This window comes from Sinocyclocheilus rhinocerous, unplaced genomic scaffold (genome assembly GCF_001515625.1).
Source record: "Sinocyclocheilus rhinocerous isolate Xijiao unplaced genomic scaffold, SAMN03320098_v1.1 scaffold1780, whole genome shotgun sequence".
NCBI lineage: Eukaryota > Metazoa > Chordata > Actinopteri > Cypriniformes > Cyprinidae > Sinocyclocheilus > Sinocyclocheilus rhinocerous.
This window is the reverse complement of record NW_015664762.1, coordinates 522818-538270: the sequence shown is the minus strand read 5'-3', so window position 1 is coordinate 538270 and position 15453 is coordinate 522818. Positions and strand designations below refer to the sequence as shown.

The window sequence follows — 15453 nt, the reverse complement described above, 5'->3', positions numbered from 1 at the left end:
CCTCACACACACAGCTGGAGAGCCCTTCTTCACTAATGCTGCTCTGAGGATATTAGACATGGATCTGATCTCTTCCGCAAAAACCATCTGGTTATGGACCCTTCTATCACTCTCATTCTCAGGTAATATGGCGTGTTCTTCTGAGTTCTGAGGGCTTGTGATGCACAAAGTGGCATGGATTATGACCTTGTGAAGTTTTCAGTGGTTTAGCATGGGTTCGTTCTAGCGGACAAATTCTTTATGGCACCACTGGTCTTTACATGTTCACACTCTGCCTTTGTGAAGTGTTAAAGCTAGAGAACTGAGTGTTAGCATGCTGAACTGTCAAAGTGGGTGTGAAATAAATCTTTGTTGATTTACATGAGAATTACATAATTACATAAATATATATCTGCTTTAGTAATAAAGAGATTGTTTTAATTGTAAAGATGTAATGTGTGTGTACACAGACCAACCAAGACTAAAGGTCAGCAAGAAGACTATTCTGAAAATAATTTGGAAGAACAAGAAACAAAAAAAATCATAACACAGAATGTTGAACCCTATAGGATTCAATGCAGTGGGCCCAATTGGTATTTGGACACATAAGTCACGCTTAATACATATATGAATTTCATTACATTACATAATAGAAGAGGGGGGAAATACGTACATCCAAAACATCTCCAACTGGTGCAAGACCAAAACTGAAAACATGAAATTAAAAGCTGAAAATCCACTGGAAAATCCACAAACTGCACTTTTCACAGAACTGACTTCAATTTTATGGAAATTAATTAAATGCAAGATTTTTAGTGCATTCATGACATCATTTTTGGGTCTTCACATTTCTGTACTAATTGCAGCAATCATTTTTTACAGTGAACATTCAAAGCTGTTGTTGTTTGTAATGATATTCAACAAAACATGTTTTTCAAATGACCAAGTTATTTTTTGAGTGAAGGTACAATAACTTTTTTTGATGAAGGATTAGATTGACATGCTGTGTGTTTCAGATGTGATCTGTAATCTAGAAGGATCTCTACACAGAGATCTAATGGTGGGATACAACAAGAACATACGACATATGGAGAACCATGGTGACATCACCGATGTGAAGATCAAGATGACCCTCACCAACCTCATTTCTCTGGTAAAGCTCCGCATGTGTGTGTATACACAAGGTAAATCTATGTGAAATATGTGACTCTATGGTTTGTCATCCCTTTTTTCATGTTCAGAATGAGAAAGAAGAGACCCTCAGCACCTGCGTTTGGATTGAGATGGTAAGATTAATCACATCTCTGTATATGTACAGTAAAATAAGCAGTGATTTCAGAGCAAAATACCTTTCTTTCTCTCTCTCTCTTTCCAGAAATGGCACGATTATCGTCTCCGCTGGGCCAACAGGACAGGGTTTGAGGTCTTTGAGAACATAACACGTATGCGTCTTCCCTCTAAAGCTATCTGGCTGCCCGACATTGGCCTGGAGAACAAGTGAGAGACTGAATTATTAAAGATTGATTTGATTATGCAGATTATCTAAAAGGCAGAAACACAGAATAAACACTAAAAAAGTTGCCGTAAAAATCCATCTTCATCATCATCATCTCACTGTATCTTCAACTTTGTTGTAGTTTTTTATTATGAAAGTAACTAGTCTGAAACATATTTGCAATTCTGAGCATTTTAGTCCATCAAATGTGACCTGTAAATACCTGTTTGTGTGTGTGTTTGTGTGTGTGTGTGTGTGTGAAGTGTGGATGGGCGTTTCGAGGTGGCGCTCTACACTAACGCTCTGATAGATCCTGACGGTAGCGTGGTGTGGTTGCCCCCTGCCATCTACCAAAGCTCCTGTGCCATCAAAGTCAACTACTTCCCTTTTGACTGGCAGAACTGCAGCATGGTGTTCAGGTACGGCTGATCCGTCTGTCTTGACAGTGTTGAGTGGTGGAAATACATAGAAACAGGACAAGTAGCTTTATTCTGGCTTTCATTCTGATTGTTTTGGCAGGTCGGAGACGTACAATGCCAATGAAATCGAACTGATGCTGTCAGACGAGGATAACGTCACTATGGAGTGGATTGAGATTGATCCAGAAGCTTTTACTGGTACTAAACCTCCTATAGCACTTTATTTTTTTGATATCAAGTAAAATTTAGTTGTTGCGTGTTATTCAAATTGTAAAACCATGTTTAACTGCTGTAAATTAAAGTCCTGCAAATCTTAGTAAACATATTAACTAAAATTACAGTCAGCTGGCTATCCATGCCAGACGGTGCAGCTGTGTTGCGTCATGTATGTACTATAAGCCTCAACTGCCTGATTTTTTTTTTGTTTTGTGACAAAATGTAACTATATTATCACCCAGCTCTTTATATAAAGTTGGGTATACTCATGTAGGGTGATATATACTATAGCGTATCTCATATCTCAACTATACTATTGCCCTTATATATGCGACTATAAGGCATTAAGATATTAATATACTATAAACATTAACATCATGAGTTTCTGTAAAGCTGATAAGCGCTATAAAAATTTATTTTACTTGACTTGCTTTACCATAAAGTCGTGTGTTGTTTTGGGTGGTTGCAACAGTTCTCTAGGTGGTTACTAAGTTTTGTTTGTTTCTTTCTTCTTCTTTTTTTTGGCAATTTTATCATGCAATACAAACAAATATACAATTAAAGTAATATCACATTTTAACTTCCAAACCCCAGAAAAAATTAATGTCTGAATTCTGGATATTCTTTGGCATGTGAATCATTTTGTATAATTTATGGATAAAACCTCAAATTGTGATGTTTGCTAAGGTGAGATGTGACATTACTTTTTATGTAATTGTATTTATAATGGGTCAAAAAAAAAACTTAAACTGGTTTATAAACCCATATACACCCTTAAACTGGTTTACCGAGTTTATGGGGGTTTTGACCCATTATAAATACAATTGCATAAAAAGTAATGTCACATCTCAACTCAGCAAGCCTCACATTCTGAAGTTTTATCCATTAATTATACAAAACGACAAAGTTTAATATTGTAAGATAGGGTTTTGTTCATATCCTTATCCGTTAGAGTAATGGTTGCCTCTGACACCACTAATGATCATTTTACTCATTAACATGCATTTTGTCCTGTGCCCTGATTGGTCAGAGAATGGGGAATGGATTATTAAGCACCGCCCTGCTAAGAAGGTTGTGAACAAGCGATACAGCCCAGATGAGTTGGAGTACCAGGAGATCATCTTCTTCCTCATCATCCAGAGGAAACCTCTGTTCTACATCATCAATATCATCGTGCCCTGTGTCCTCTTCTCATCCCTTGGGTTGCTCGTCTACTTCCTGCCGGCCAAAGGTCAGACTCCATAGTGGATCCTAACAGATGTCACAATGCACGGCTTGCTATTTCAACAAGTTCTTACAAATGTAGAAGTTTTTTTTTTGTGAAGAAATTAAACATGAAGTGTGGCTAGTAATGTCATCAAGAGCCATTGACCAGCGGGACAATAGCAGATGGCTTTATCCATGATAAACATGAACTCATTTGCTTCATGATAATCAAAATGAAGTGAATTAATAACTTTTACAGTAAGACTTTAACCTAACAAATCAGGAGACGTTATCATTCAGTTCATCAGCATGTTTGTGATCAGTATGTTGAATTAATTGTTCGTTTATAACAGCTGGGGGACAGAAATGTACTATGACCATTGCAATCCTGCTCGGTCAGACTGTCTTCCTGTTCCTTATTGCCAAGAAAGTTCCAGAAAAATATATTATTAATTAAAATGTTTCATGTTAAATACAACAAAACATTTTTAATAAGGTGGTTTCTGGCCTTTAATTTGCTCTTTTGTGGTCTGACCTCAGAAAATGGTCTGGGAGGGAACACAGCACAGGATTTAGAATCCAGTTTGGCTTCAGCTTCACCAGAAGTGCAGCAGTGTGTGTCTTCCTGTAAACACATTGCGGAAAGTGCCAAGCACCAAAATGACTTTCAAAGTGTAAGTGGCTGTTCCAGAATTCTCCAAACATGAGGCTGAAAGTGTCTCTTATTTACACAAGAACAGTGGATGTTTGTGTTGGGGTTAAACTTTCCAATCCCAGAAAAACTAGTGCTGACGTCTAAATTCCAGTCATCCTTTCTTCTCGCTCTGCAGGAAAATGAAGAATGGTTTCTGGTCGCCAGGGTGATTGACAGGATGTGCTTCATCGTCATGGCGCTACTGTTTATACTGGGCACCATCGGAATCTTCCTGATGGGGCATTTTAACCAGGCCCCATCTCAGCCCTTCCCTGGAGACCCCCAAAAATACCTGCCTGAAATCTCACCTGGAGACATCACAGGCTGAATGCAAGTTTAAAACCAAATGATAGACTCAGAGAAACTCCAGCAGAAGTCTGAAGGACTTTGTTGAAGATACTTTGGAGACAAAAAGCCGTCAGATTGTTCTAAGCTATGGCAAAGGAGCTCTCAGCATTTCAATTTAGTAGTGCTGCAGGTTTACAAAAGTGATCGAAGGTCTCCAGAGAAGAGAGTTGGTTGGATCCGAAGTCATTTGAAACTTAAATTGGCTTTAATGAGATGTTGATATGAGCGTCATATTATTTGCTTGTCATTGCTTGTCAATTTCTTTATCACCTTTAATTCTGTGTAGTGATTCAACAGATGCTTTCCTGAAAATAAAAACAGTAAACTTCTACACGTAAATGATGTGTCTTCAGCATGAAATCATATGAATTGTTTCAGGTTAGGTAATGTCACTCCTCTACCCCCCACTAACTTGAGCAGGATCTTAATTACATGGCTGACTGGTACTTTTCTGTCTGACAAAGACCAGATCCGGGAAGGAGAGAGCAGGGCAGGAGGGGGGTGTTCGGTGTAGGAGTAGCATTACAACTACTAACACAGTATTTGAAGCTTCTCAGTAAAGGAAACCCTTATCCCGTCACTACTGCACCTGCCCAGCAGCCCCTAAAACCTCAGGACCTGAAATGGTAAGATATGTTGTTGATGTGTCTGTTTAGCAGCTGAATTAGTATTCATTAATGTCTTAAAGTGTCTTTACACAACAAATTATGCGTAATAAGCATAGTTACACAACAAATTATGGCTTATTCACAAGCTTTCAAAAAAAAAAAAAAATCTAGACTGCATCTAGAGTGGAATGAATGAAAAGAGAAGACTCAAGATTCAGTATTTCAGTTTTTTTCTCTTTTCTTACATTTGTTGCTAGTTTTATGGTTTTCTAGAAAAGCTTTCTCGCAAAAAGATTATTATTTTTTTTTATTAGAATCAAAAATGATTTTATTTAGGTATTTTTTGGAATGTAAAAGTCTTAATTTTAATATTAATCTATCTTTTAAATAATTAGCATATGTAATAATACATAAATGATGTTATTAAATAAAATAAATAATAGTAAATAATGTATCAAATAATAAGTAAATAATCTCTTCTTAAATACAATTAAACTATTTTAAATAATGTTTTTATTATTAATTTTAGGCATTGTTTTTATATTATTATTTTTATGGATATAATATTATATGAAAAGATTGCAGTTATGAAAAACGTTTTGCAAAGAGAAATTATTTTTAAATTATTTTTTATTAAAAATACTTTTATTCAAATCAAAATGTATCTTATTTTATAGTGTATAAAAATTAGTCTTTGCCAATTTAACCATTATATTACATTTACTTTTTTTTTTTCTCTTTTATACAAAGTGGTCATTTAAGCATTGTTTTAGTAAACTCATTCTCCTCTACTTTTTTCATATTGAATATCCTGTTTTATGTAAAAATACAGTATGTTATAGAAATAAAATGGGCTGCACATGGCCGTTCACACTGATTTTCAGTGACATTTGACAAATATTTACTTTGGCTTTCATATGCCATGTTTTGACCTCCTGTGTTTTCTCTCTTTCCCAATCAGGCCTCCCCATCTGTGACCACTCAGCCTCTTCCTTTTGGTCTGGAAAGGGAGAAACATATTGACATGCTCTTCAGAGCTTTCCACAGGCAGATTAGACCTACTGCAGACACGCAGGACCTCACTCCTGTGCTCCGGGATACAGGCAGGACAAGAGGAGAGGATGGAGGACATGGATGGAAAGAGACAGACAATGACAGTAAAAGACTGGGAAAACTGTCTGTTCTGAGAACTATCACAAGACTTCATATTACTGCCAGACCAGAACTGCAAGATGAATAAAACATTTATAAAATAAATATACAAATCTCTAAAAAAATAAAAAAACATATAAAAATGTAGTATTAAAAATAGACTATTTTTCATAGGAAAAATATTTGTATTAAAAAGAATACCTTTAAAGATGACATTTAACAAAAATTATGAAGTTCCTATTATTATTACCTATTCAAACTAAAACAATATTCAAAAGACAGACATTGAATGGCTTTGAAAAATGTTTTATACTATATTATTATTTATAAATAATTAAGATGATTAAAAATGGACTACCGTTCAAAAGTGCACGGTCAGTAATTTTTTTAAGTAATTAATAATTTAATTCAGCAAGGATGCAATTTATTAAAAGTGACAGTAAAAAAAAAAAAACATTTATAATTTTACTAAAGATTTCTATGCTTTTCTTTTGAACATTCTACCCATCAAAGAATAATAATATAAAAATATTTCCACAAAAGCATTAAGCAGCACAATCGTTTTTAACAGTGATAATAATAAGAAATGTTTCTTGAGCACCAAATCAGATTAGAATGGATTAAAAAATACTACTAATAAAACAAATAATAAATAATGGTTTAAAGTAAATTAATTAATTAATAATAATAATAATTTTTAATACATAATTTTTATTTAATTTTTATTTATGAAAAGTGGTACAGCTTGGACTTGGTTTTAGATACTCACAGTATATAAATTAATATAATATGACAAGGTGTAATAAAGGTTTATATTTATGTGATGTCTCAGGTCCACAGTGTGTAGCCCGAAGAACATACAGCATCTCCACTGAAACCAGGGACCAGCTCTTTGTGGCTGTGGAAGGTAAATATAAAAAACTGTATACTGTATGTGCTGTTCTGTAAATTATCATATTGTGTGCCACTCTTTAAGATGATTACACTATTATTTACATTGTCAAAGCCACCAAAACAGCCACAAGTAAACTTTAAACACAACTGATTTGTCACAAAACCTATTTTTTGTTCCGTCTTTGTTAGAGAGCTCATGCATGTGTATGCAATGCTGCGGTCCAGCTCGATCCTGTTCACTACAAGGCTTTGATAAAGATGCAGAGTGTGTTTTCCTGTTTGAGAGGCCCCTGAGAGCGGAGATGTGCTGGCTCGGCTGCTGCCTGATGGAAATAAGGGCCTACACACCAGAGAGAGAGCTTATTGGGACAGTTCACCAAAGGTAGAGATCAACAGCAAACCAGATCTCACTCTCATGCAACTAGAATATTAATCCACACTGCAAGAATCAGCCACTTAGATAGGAAAAAAGCCATCTGATTGACATGTAAAACAACTCACGGTGGTTTTTGATTTTTAGGGCACTTGAATATACAGATGCAAACGTCCCAGTGTTATTTTAGTAGCATTGAGATACTATATGTTTTTATTAATATTTTGAATTATGGTTTTAATTTCATTGGTTTTATTTATTGGTTTTAATTTGAGTTAACTACTGTATAATTGCTCTGGTCCAATCAAATTAATTCTAACTCTTGTGTAATGGATGATGTAATCTCCTGTACTGTAAACCTATTATGCAGACAGAACCATCCACATTCATCATGATGCCAACTATTCTATCAGATAAGGTCACCATTGTGTATCTAACTGCGCCCAACAAAAACCCCTCCAGTAACCTCTCTCAAACTGAATAGGGAGAGATGTGGTGAACTTTCTGAGATGAAACCATCAACATGACCTCCTTCTCAGGACAGCCATGAACAAAGACCATGCCATGTTTGTTTGTTGTCACACACCGAGCCTTTCAGCATCAGGTCATATCAAGCTAAAATAATATCAGCCACACAAATGAACATTCACTGGGCTCAGAAAAAAACCCTTCTTATGTGATCTTCAAAAACCAAATTCACTGCATTAAGCCCTGAGGTTTATTATCAGGTGGAGCATGTTCACGCCGTATTTTGAGGTCTGTGACTCCGAGGGCATCTCGGCCGTGAGGATCCAGGGCTCCTGTTGCAATACACGCTGCCTCTCTGAGCAGGAGCTGCAGGTCAGAAACCCTCCAGCAGGCCATTTGTATCACCCATCTTTTACAAGCAGCTCTAAATTGTACTCTGTTCTAATTATTCTCATGTATTGGGGGCATCAGGTGGTTTCCAGTATTGGTGAGAGTATTGGGCGCATATGGAAAAGGTGGCCTGGATATAATGAGGAATGTAACATGGATCATGAGTATTTTGGATTGGATGGTAAAATTAATATACACATATCAAGTGGTCTATATAGTAGATGCTAGAGTGATATACCGTAGTGTGACTATCTCTTTCTCTCTCAGTACCTCAAGGAATGAATTTAAACACCAAGGTGCTGTTACTAGCTGCTGCCTTCCTGCTGGTAAGTTGCCAACCACACACATATGCTGCTATTTTATTCATATGTAACGGCTTTATCGTTTATCTCTTACTGTTTGCAGAATCATATGTTTTTTGAGATGAGCTAAGTGGAAATGCTAAAGCTATCTAGGACATGAAAGACATCGGCTTCACCTGCTAACATCAGCTCTGAAGTGAAGTGTGAACCCAACAATATAGAACTACGGTGACAAGATGGAACACTGCATCATGTTTCTATGACAACTACAAGGAACATGGATTGGTGATGCTTTTCTGAGCTAACTGCATTTGAGCTGTTGTGAACATCATGAATCCTCATGCAAAGCCACTCTACAACTGAACATTTGCACACTAAATTGAACTAAATATTAAACCTATAAAGCTATATCATATTTGATACACAAATTAGGCCTCTAAATTATTAACACGGTCAAAACCTGTGATACACAAATCTACTACATGCCTTCTCTCATCTAATCTATAGTTCAGACTTTTTTAGCAAGTGAAAGGCCTTTTAATATAACTCCTAAGAATAACCCTAAGAATAACTTTTATATTTTCAATAATATTTCAGCATGAACATTAGTATGACTGAGGCAAGGTTTACTTGATTATCCATATATATAAATATATATATATATATATATATATAAATGTTCAAATGTGAGTATAAAATGATACATTAGGGTTTTGATCTCTAAATCATCATTGTATTACCTTGCATCATGTTTTGCCCCACAATGAAAAAACTAAGAATTTCACTGTCTTACTAAGCTATTGTGAGATAAAGAGTGACAACTTATATTTATATGCAGTCGTCTATAAGTAGTCTGCTAGTTTCATCTCACTTTTTGGCCATATAAATGTCAGAAATTGCACCAAATTGCATATTTTTTGTGCAGTTTAGGCCTCTGAATAAAATTGATATATGAGCAATCATATGAGCCATAAATGTAAGGGTTACAGGGTTAAATGTTCAATGCACTCTTTCATAATACAAAAATATATATTACAATATACTACCAACATATATTATTTCTGCATATAATAAAGATTCTTGAAATGTTGTTTGTTTATAATTGTTTACATGCCAGCCACAGTATCACAACTATCTTCATGGCAAGAAAAAGGTTAAATTATGAATAAAGTATTAAAAACTAAATAAAATAAATAGATTTTATAGTTTATTTGATAAAAATTCTAAAACTAAATCTGTCATCACTTCATTAAAATCTTTTCATATTGCCTATTCAGCCCTTCATATTTTGATTAAGGCTATTTAAGGCCCTGTTTCTTAAAGGAAATTTACTAGATACATATTTTCCATAGTTAAGGAGGACTCTATTCCCAGTTTGAACCGAAATTTTTCTGAGGTCAGAATCATACCTAGATGTGAAGTCCAGGTAGCATTAACAGGGCTGTACATGTAACTCATGTTCTTCAAATCATATTAGATGGAAATACTTCCAAACAAATCAGAGCCACACCACAGCTGAAAATTAGCAGCAGATGCATAATCAACATTTATTGCTATGATCAATCATAATTAAAAACCTTTCCTTTCCACTTATTTTTATGTACCTCCAATACAACTGTCCAGCACTGAATTTCAGGCAGTATAAAGTAGGTGTTGATACACAGCCCCCATTAACAGATCAGTATTTGTTAGTTAGCATGTCTGAATAACATCCGAGTGATTTCTAAAACAGGGCTTGGAGTCCTATGAATAAAGTGCTGGAGTCGCGTCTCCAGTGTGGTCTCCTCCAGCCGAGTGCCAGGATGTTGAGCGATCTTGAAAATCAGTGATTTGCCGGAGGCACAGTGAATCAGGCAGCGTGGTACCCATCCCTGATAGGGCACTGTCCTTTGGGTTTACACTCTCTTAGCTCAGGAGAAACAAAAAGCTTGCCATTATAGAGCTCTCCAAATATGTTTAGAAATATAATTCTTTTTTTGTACAACAGTTCTATTTTAAAACAACTCAACACTGTAGCTAAAATACTGCACTATAGTAAAATATCCTCATCAACCTGCAACCTCATTGGTAAATAATGTGACCTAAATGAAACCTGTCTTCCTCTCAGGCCATCTTCATGAAACTGTGTTATTCAGATGATAATTCAGTTAATGTGGCTGTACTACACAAGGGCATGTTGTTGTTTTTCTTCTTGGAAAACGGTGGCAGTTCCCAGCCATTAGTTCATGTCACAGTGGCTGAACTATGTGGTCCCGCTGTGTCCCTCTGAGAGCTCGACCCAATGACTGACAGGAAAACATTCGTTCATATGTTGATGAATTGGTTCCTCCTTCTTCTGTGAGAGTTTTCAGGTGATGTGGTATTTGGAAGATGATAAAAACAGAAGCCGTAAGTCTTCAATAGAACAAATTTGTCATGCTGACCCTTTTCATGACGTCCCGATCGTTTTTCTTTTAAAAACAGGTAAACTCCTCGGAAACGTCCTCTTCGGTGGTAAAATTAACTTGATAATCTAGGTGGGGAGAAAAAGGTAGTACTTTTACCCAGTGATGAACATGTTGGGAATGAATCTAATATACAGTATATCTCATAAAGAGAACTGAGCAGCTCCAGTGTGAGTGATTCCGTGTCAGTCATGAGTTTATACCTGTCTCACACTCTTCAGATGAAAAACTAGCGGCCTCCGCTTGCGTTCACTAGACCATGGAAATCCTCCCAAGCTCTGAAAAATCACACACACACACACACATATATATATTAATACTGTCAAATATATCAACACTACAAATAAAAACAATAAGAATGAGGGAGGAAAAACTATATACTAATGCACAATTATATTCTCAAGTAATCTGAGAACAATATTCACATTTATAAATTAGGAATTTTTTAAACAATCAGAATATTTGAGTATAGTTTTGTAATTGTTAAACATTTAGCAATTGTATTTGTAATAATATTTCCTTCATTTGGATGCAAACTTTACCTCACAGTTAACATCTAGGGAAAAATATTAAACATATTATAGACCTGAATATGTTTAATTTGACAAAAAATTATTTGACTAATTTGGTAAAACTCGCATTACCTTACATACAGTAAATTTATGCATCTCGTGATCATATACTGTGTGATGGTCACATGACAAAAATGCATAATTTTTCTAGTTTAAGAAGACAGTACAACTTACCAACTTTACACATTTCCCCCTGCTCTCCCCTATTTAACTCTATATATTCATTATAAGTGATAGTTTTTACCATTTAATATGACATACAAACTACCGTTCAAAAGTTTGGAATAATTAAGATTTTTCAATGTTTATGAAAGACGTCTCATATGTTCACTAAGGCTGCATTTATTTGTTGAAAAATACAGTAAAAACAGTAAAACTGTGAAATATTATTACAAAAAAACTAACTAAAATTCTATTTTATTATATTTTAAAATGTAATTTATTCCTGAGATGCAAAGCTGACCTTTCAGCAGCCATTACTCCAGTCTTCAGTGTCACACGATCCATTTCAGTTGTGCATTTCATTTTTTTTATATGATGCAATTTCAAATTTTCCCACTGGATAGCTGGTCAATCAGAGCACACCTCGCTTTTCAGACCGATGAGCTTTGTAAAAATCGGCGCGTTTCAGAAAGGCGGGGCATAGAGGAGAAACAATCATGTACAGTATGTGGAAAATAATGTGTTTTTTGAACCTTAAACCGCATAAACACATTTCATTACACCAAATACACAAAATAATGTTCTTTTTAGCAACATCATATGACCCCTTTAAAAGTCTTTACCATCACTTCTGATTATTTAATGCATCCTTGCTGAATAAAAGTAGTAATTTTTTACTGACTCCAATTTTTTGCATGGTAGTATATACAGTCAAACCAAAAATTATTCAGACACCAGATATAATTTTTGATATTTTTTTACTAGTGGGTGCAGGACACTATAGTTCATTTATGTAAGTGAGGATAGCAAAATAAAGTAAACTGTGACATATTATACCCAAAGATTCTTCATACAGTGGACTACCAGTAAAATTGATAAAAATTTGTTCTTGTGTGTGAAATGTTGAAGGTGTCTGAATAAATTTTGGTTTGACTGTATACACATAAATATATGAGTGTATTGTATAACTCACTTGATGCTATCGGTGTGTGTTTTATACTCCATAATGGTATTAGGAGGCAGGTTGAGAACTCTGCGTAAGGTGTCTCTAATGCGAGCAGTGGTGGCCTGATCACTGGCTGTCTTATTCCAGATAGAAATGATATCCTCCTTCAAACAAAAGCACAAATATTTATGACTATACAGAAAAAACTATTATTTACAATATAACAGCTCCACTCATGAACACAGAATGTGCAAAATGCTGTCTATGTTCTAATTAAACAACTGCCATACTGCTTACTGCAAACTACACTGTATGCTATTTTATAAAAATAATATTTAGCAAATATAGTAGGTTTTATTTGCATGCTATACAATATACAAACTATATTGCATGAATATTGCAGTACCTGGAAGCGAACAGACACAACGGCCCCACAGATCTCCTCGCCCACCATGAACTGCTCACCTAGCATGGCCAAGATTAAATTCTCCCAGCAGCGTGACGCCAGGCCTTTACGAAGCCGTATGATCCATTTCCCTCCACTCTTATTGGCATCATCCTAAATAATACAATCCGAATTCTATTTTCTGTCATGCGAAAAGAAGCATTCATACAGTACATGTGCTCTACAAAACTCACCTCCCACATGGGTTTGATTCCTTCCTTAAACAGGTGGAAATCACTGTGACCAGTCAGATCACCCGGTCGGATCATGTGACTATAAAAACGCCAGAACTGCTCCACCTACAAACACAGGGCAGCTGTTGAACTGTCAATCATGTGATCATGTGACCTACAGTAAGGCAGTCAAACTTCATCCCCCACTGTGCCTGTGTTTGAATCTTCATTACGTGAGTCTGAATAAATATGTCAATGTGAGTTTGTGTGTCTGTAGGTTACCGAAGCAAAGCTGCCGATCTGTTTAATGTTCTGTTCGTAGCTCTGTGTGCTGGCTGGCCGTCCTGGTGTGCGACGAGAATACCAGAACGAGTAGTTGTACTGAAGAGGGTGCTCACCAGCCCCTGGGACCACCGCCTGCACAAGTAAAGCAGCTCATAGTTATATAGAACAATCTATTATAATTTACATAGGATTTCTTTCTGTCTATCAATTCAAGTGAGCTTTATTGGCATGAATTATACAGTATAGCCAAAGCATTGACCTATATATCTATCTGTACCTTTCTCTTGGTAGTGTTTGAGTCCTTCTCCTCTTCGTCATGTTTTTCCTTCTCCCCGTCTTTCGGTGAGCAGTTGTCCTGGTCGTGATCTCCACTGTCATCATCTTTCAGGCTTAAAGGGAGAGAAAACTGTCAATTCCACTCACCCACAATATGTTATTATTTTAGTCACTGTGGCTTCAATCAGGGCAATAATAATTGCAGTGGTTCCAAAAAAAATAAATAAATAAATAAATGTGTGATTGTGTGATCATTCATATTTAAAATAAGTCTCTTCTGCTCACCAAGACTGCATATATTTGACCAAAAATACAGTAATAACAGCAATATTGTCAAATATTAATACAATAATAAAAAAAAGTTTTCTGTTTGAATATATTTTAAAATGTAATTCATTCCTGTGATGGCAAAGCTGAATTTTCAGCATCATTACTCCAGTCTTCAGTGTCACATGATCCTTCAGAAATCATTCTATGCTGATTTGATGCTCAAGAAAGCAACATAATTTTTTATGATGTTAAAAACAGTTCTTGCTTCTTAACTGAAGACTGAGTAATGGCTGCTAAAAACTTAGACATGCCAACATATGTTCAACATATTAAATTAAGTCATACAAGTGGCTTTACAATGTACACTTTTTCACAGTACCATGGTACTACCACGGTACATTTTGTAACGGTAATAACATTTCTGAGGATTGTTATAAAGGATATTATATTATAAAACTCGACTTTATTAGCGAAAGGACAGAGGCTCTGTGTGAGTTTGCAGAGACAGACTGCACAACCTTATTTGACCCTGCGCTTATAACGGTCAGTGGCTGCGCATGAGAAGTTTGCAAACATAATAAAGTACGCTGCTTATGTATCAGATGAATATATAGTAGTTTCGTTTTCACGTGCCATGTAAAGTATAGCGTGTTTCGCTTGTGCACAACCCCTCGCGTGTTTCCAGCCAGCCTACACCGCCTCATGCCATTCCAGCTGGCTGCAGAGAAGAGTTTGAGCCGGGGTCGCAGAGCACCTGCCCCCGCTGCTCACACACACGCGTAACCCGGTGATCCGTCCTCGGCCTGGAGGCCCTGAGCATGCAGATCTGGGACTAGAAGTGGTTATTTGCATGCTGCATTCTCCGCATGCATTAAAACACAATCCATCACAAAATCTTAGTGGAGTCCAATCATGCAACTAAAACATGGTGACCTCCCATCCCATGCCAAAGCTTCTAGACACACCTCTTTTCCCCCTCCCCTCTCTCTCCCGGTCTCTCTGAGTTAAAGAGACGCTAGAAACGCATGCATTTGCATTTACGCATGACTAATCCTTGCCAACGTGCAGCGTCGCTTTGATTACTCACGCGTCAAATTTGTTGTTCATTATTTTCTAGGTGAGTGTCTGTATCCGCTCTCGCGCCGACGGCAGCCCCGTCAGTTCCGCAGCAACGGCCGCGCGCATCGTCCGTGGTGGGTGACGCGCACGCTGTACACTCGCTGAATATTTGTATTTTTGCAGTATACAAAAGTGGGAGAAACTGTAACCTTATCCTAGTCTAATAAACATGCTGTGTTGAATAGCTAATGTTTAAAAAATATCTATATAAACACAC

At 36.3% G+C, this 15453-nt stretch overlaps 3 protein-coding genes across 4 annotated transcripts; 2 read left to right on the top strand and 1 right to left on the bottom strand.

The window, feature by feature from the left end:
* Nucleotides 1-4680, top strand: LOC107730433 (acetylcholine receptor subunit gamma-like). The gene is made up of 10 exons (XM_016541277.1): nucleotides 1-122; nucleotides 996-1132; nucleotides 1221-1265; nucleotides 1355-1476; nucleotides 1738-1893; nucleotides 1994-2091; nucleotides 3140-3340; nucleotides 3669-3755; nucleotides 3856-3989; nucleotides 4146-4680. Exons 1-10 carry the CDS (start codon nucleotides 59-61, stop codon nucleotides 4335-4337), a joined length of 1236 nt encoding a protein of 411 aa, XP_016396763.1. The 5' UTR covers nucleotides 1-58; the 3' UTR covers nucleotides 4338-4680.
* A 109-nt stretch (nucleotides 4681-4789) lies between these two features.
* Nucleotides 4790-8674, top strand: LOC107730432 (phospholipid scramblase family member 5-like). Its single transcript, XM_016541276.1, has 9 exons — nucleotides 4790-4800; nucleotides 4920-4983; nucleotides 5927-6195; nucleotides 6948-7024; nucleotides 7201-7393; nucleotides 8113-8224; nucleotides 8324-8423; nucleotides 8510-8568; nucleotides 8648-8674. Exons 1-9 carry the CDS (start codon nucleotides 4790-4792, stop codon nucleotides 8672-8674), a joined length of 912 nt encoding a protein of 303 aa, XP_016396762.1.
* Nucleotides 8675-10066: 1392 nt separating this feature from the next.
* On the bottom strand, nucleotides 10067-15300 carry LOC107730458 (eukaryotic translation initiation factor 4E type 2-like). Of its 2 annotated transcripts, none has more exons than XM_016541305.1 (8): nucleotides 15205-15300; nucleotides 13849-13960; nucleotides 13569-13703; nucleotides 13308-13412; nucleotides 13075-13227; nucleotides 12696-12832; nucleotides 11192-11266; nucleotides 10067-11056 (listed from the first exon to the last, which is right to left on the bottom strand). In XM_016541305.1, the coding sequence occupies exons 1-7, from the start codon at nucleotides 15222-15224 to the stop codon at nucleotides 11218-11220; spliced, it is 711 nt and encodes a 236-aa protein (XP_016396791.1). In that variant the 5' UTR covers nucleotides 15225-15300; the 3' UTR covers nucleotides 10067-11056; nucleotides 11192-11217. The 2 variants fall into 2 exon arrangements, with proteins under 2 accessions (XP_016396791.1, XP_016396790.1); XM_016541304.1 differs by lacking the exon at nucleotides 15205-15300 and adding an exon at nucleotides 14751-15188.
* Between the last annotated feature and the right edge of the window lie 153 nt (nucleotides 15301-15453).

Bases quoted from the DNA above. Each gene is read 5' to 3' on its own strand.
- LOC107730432 (XM_016541276.1), top strand. The intron at 4,984-5,926 runs GTAAGATATGTT...TTTCCCAATCAG, and splicing joins AAACCTCAGGACCTGAAATG to GCCTCCCCATCTGTGACCAC. The intron at 7,394-8,112 runs GTAGAGATCAAC...GTTTATTATCAG, and splicing joins ATTGGGACAGTTCACCAAAG to GTGGAGCATGTTCACGCCGT.
- LOC107730433 (XM_016541277.1), top strand. From the start codon at position 59: ATGGATCTGATCTCTTCCGCAAAAACCATCTGGTTATGGACCCTTCTA. The intron at 123-995 runs GTAATATGGCGT...TGTGTGTTTCAG, and splicing joins TCTATCACTCTCATTCTCAG to ATGTGATCTGTAATCTAGAA. The intron at 3,990-4,145 runs GTAAGTGGCTGT...CTCGCTCTGCAG, and splicing joins ACCAAAATGACTTTCAAAGT to GAAAATGAAGAATGGTTTCT.
- LOC107730458 (XM_016541304.1), bottom strand. From the start codon at position 14,821: ATGAGGCGGTGTAGGCTGGCTGGAAACACGCGAGGGGTTGTGCACAAG. The intron at 13,228-13,307 runs GTGAGTTTTGTA...TGTATTATTTAG, and splicing joins GAATCAAACCCATGTGGGAG to GATGATGCCAATAAGAGTGG. The intron at 12,833-13,074 runs GTACTGCAATAT...TTTTGTTTGAAG, and splicing joins TTGTGTCTGTTCGCTTCCAG to GAGGATATCATTTCTATCTG.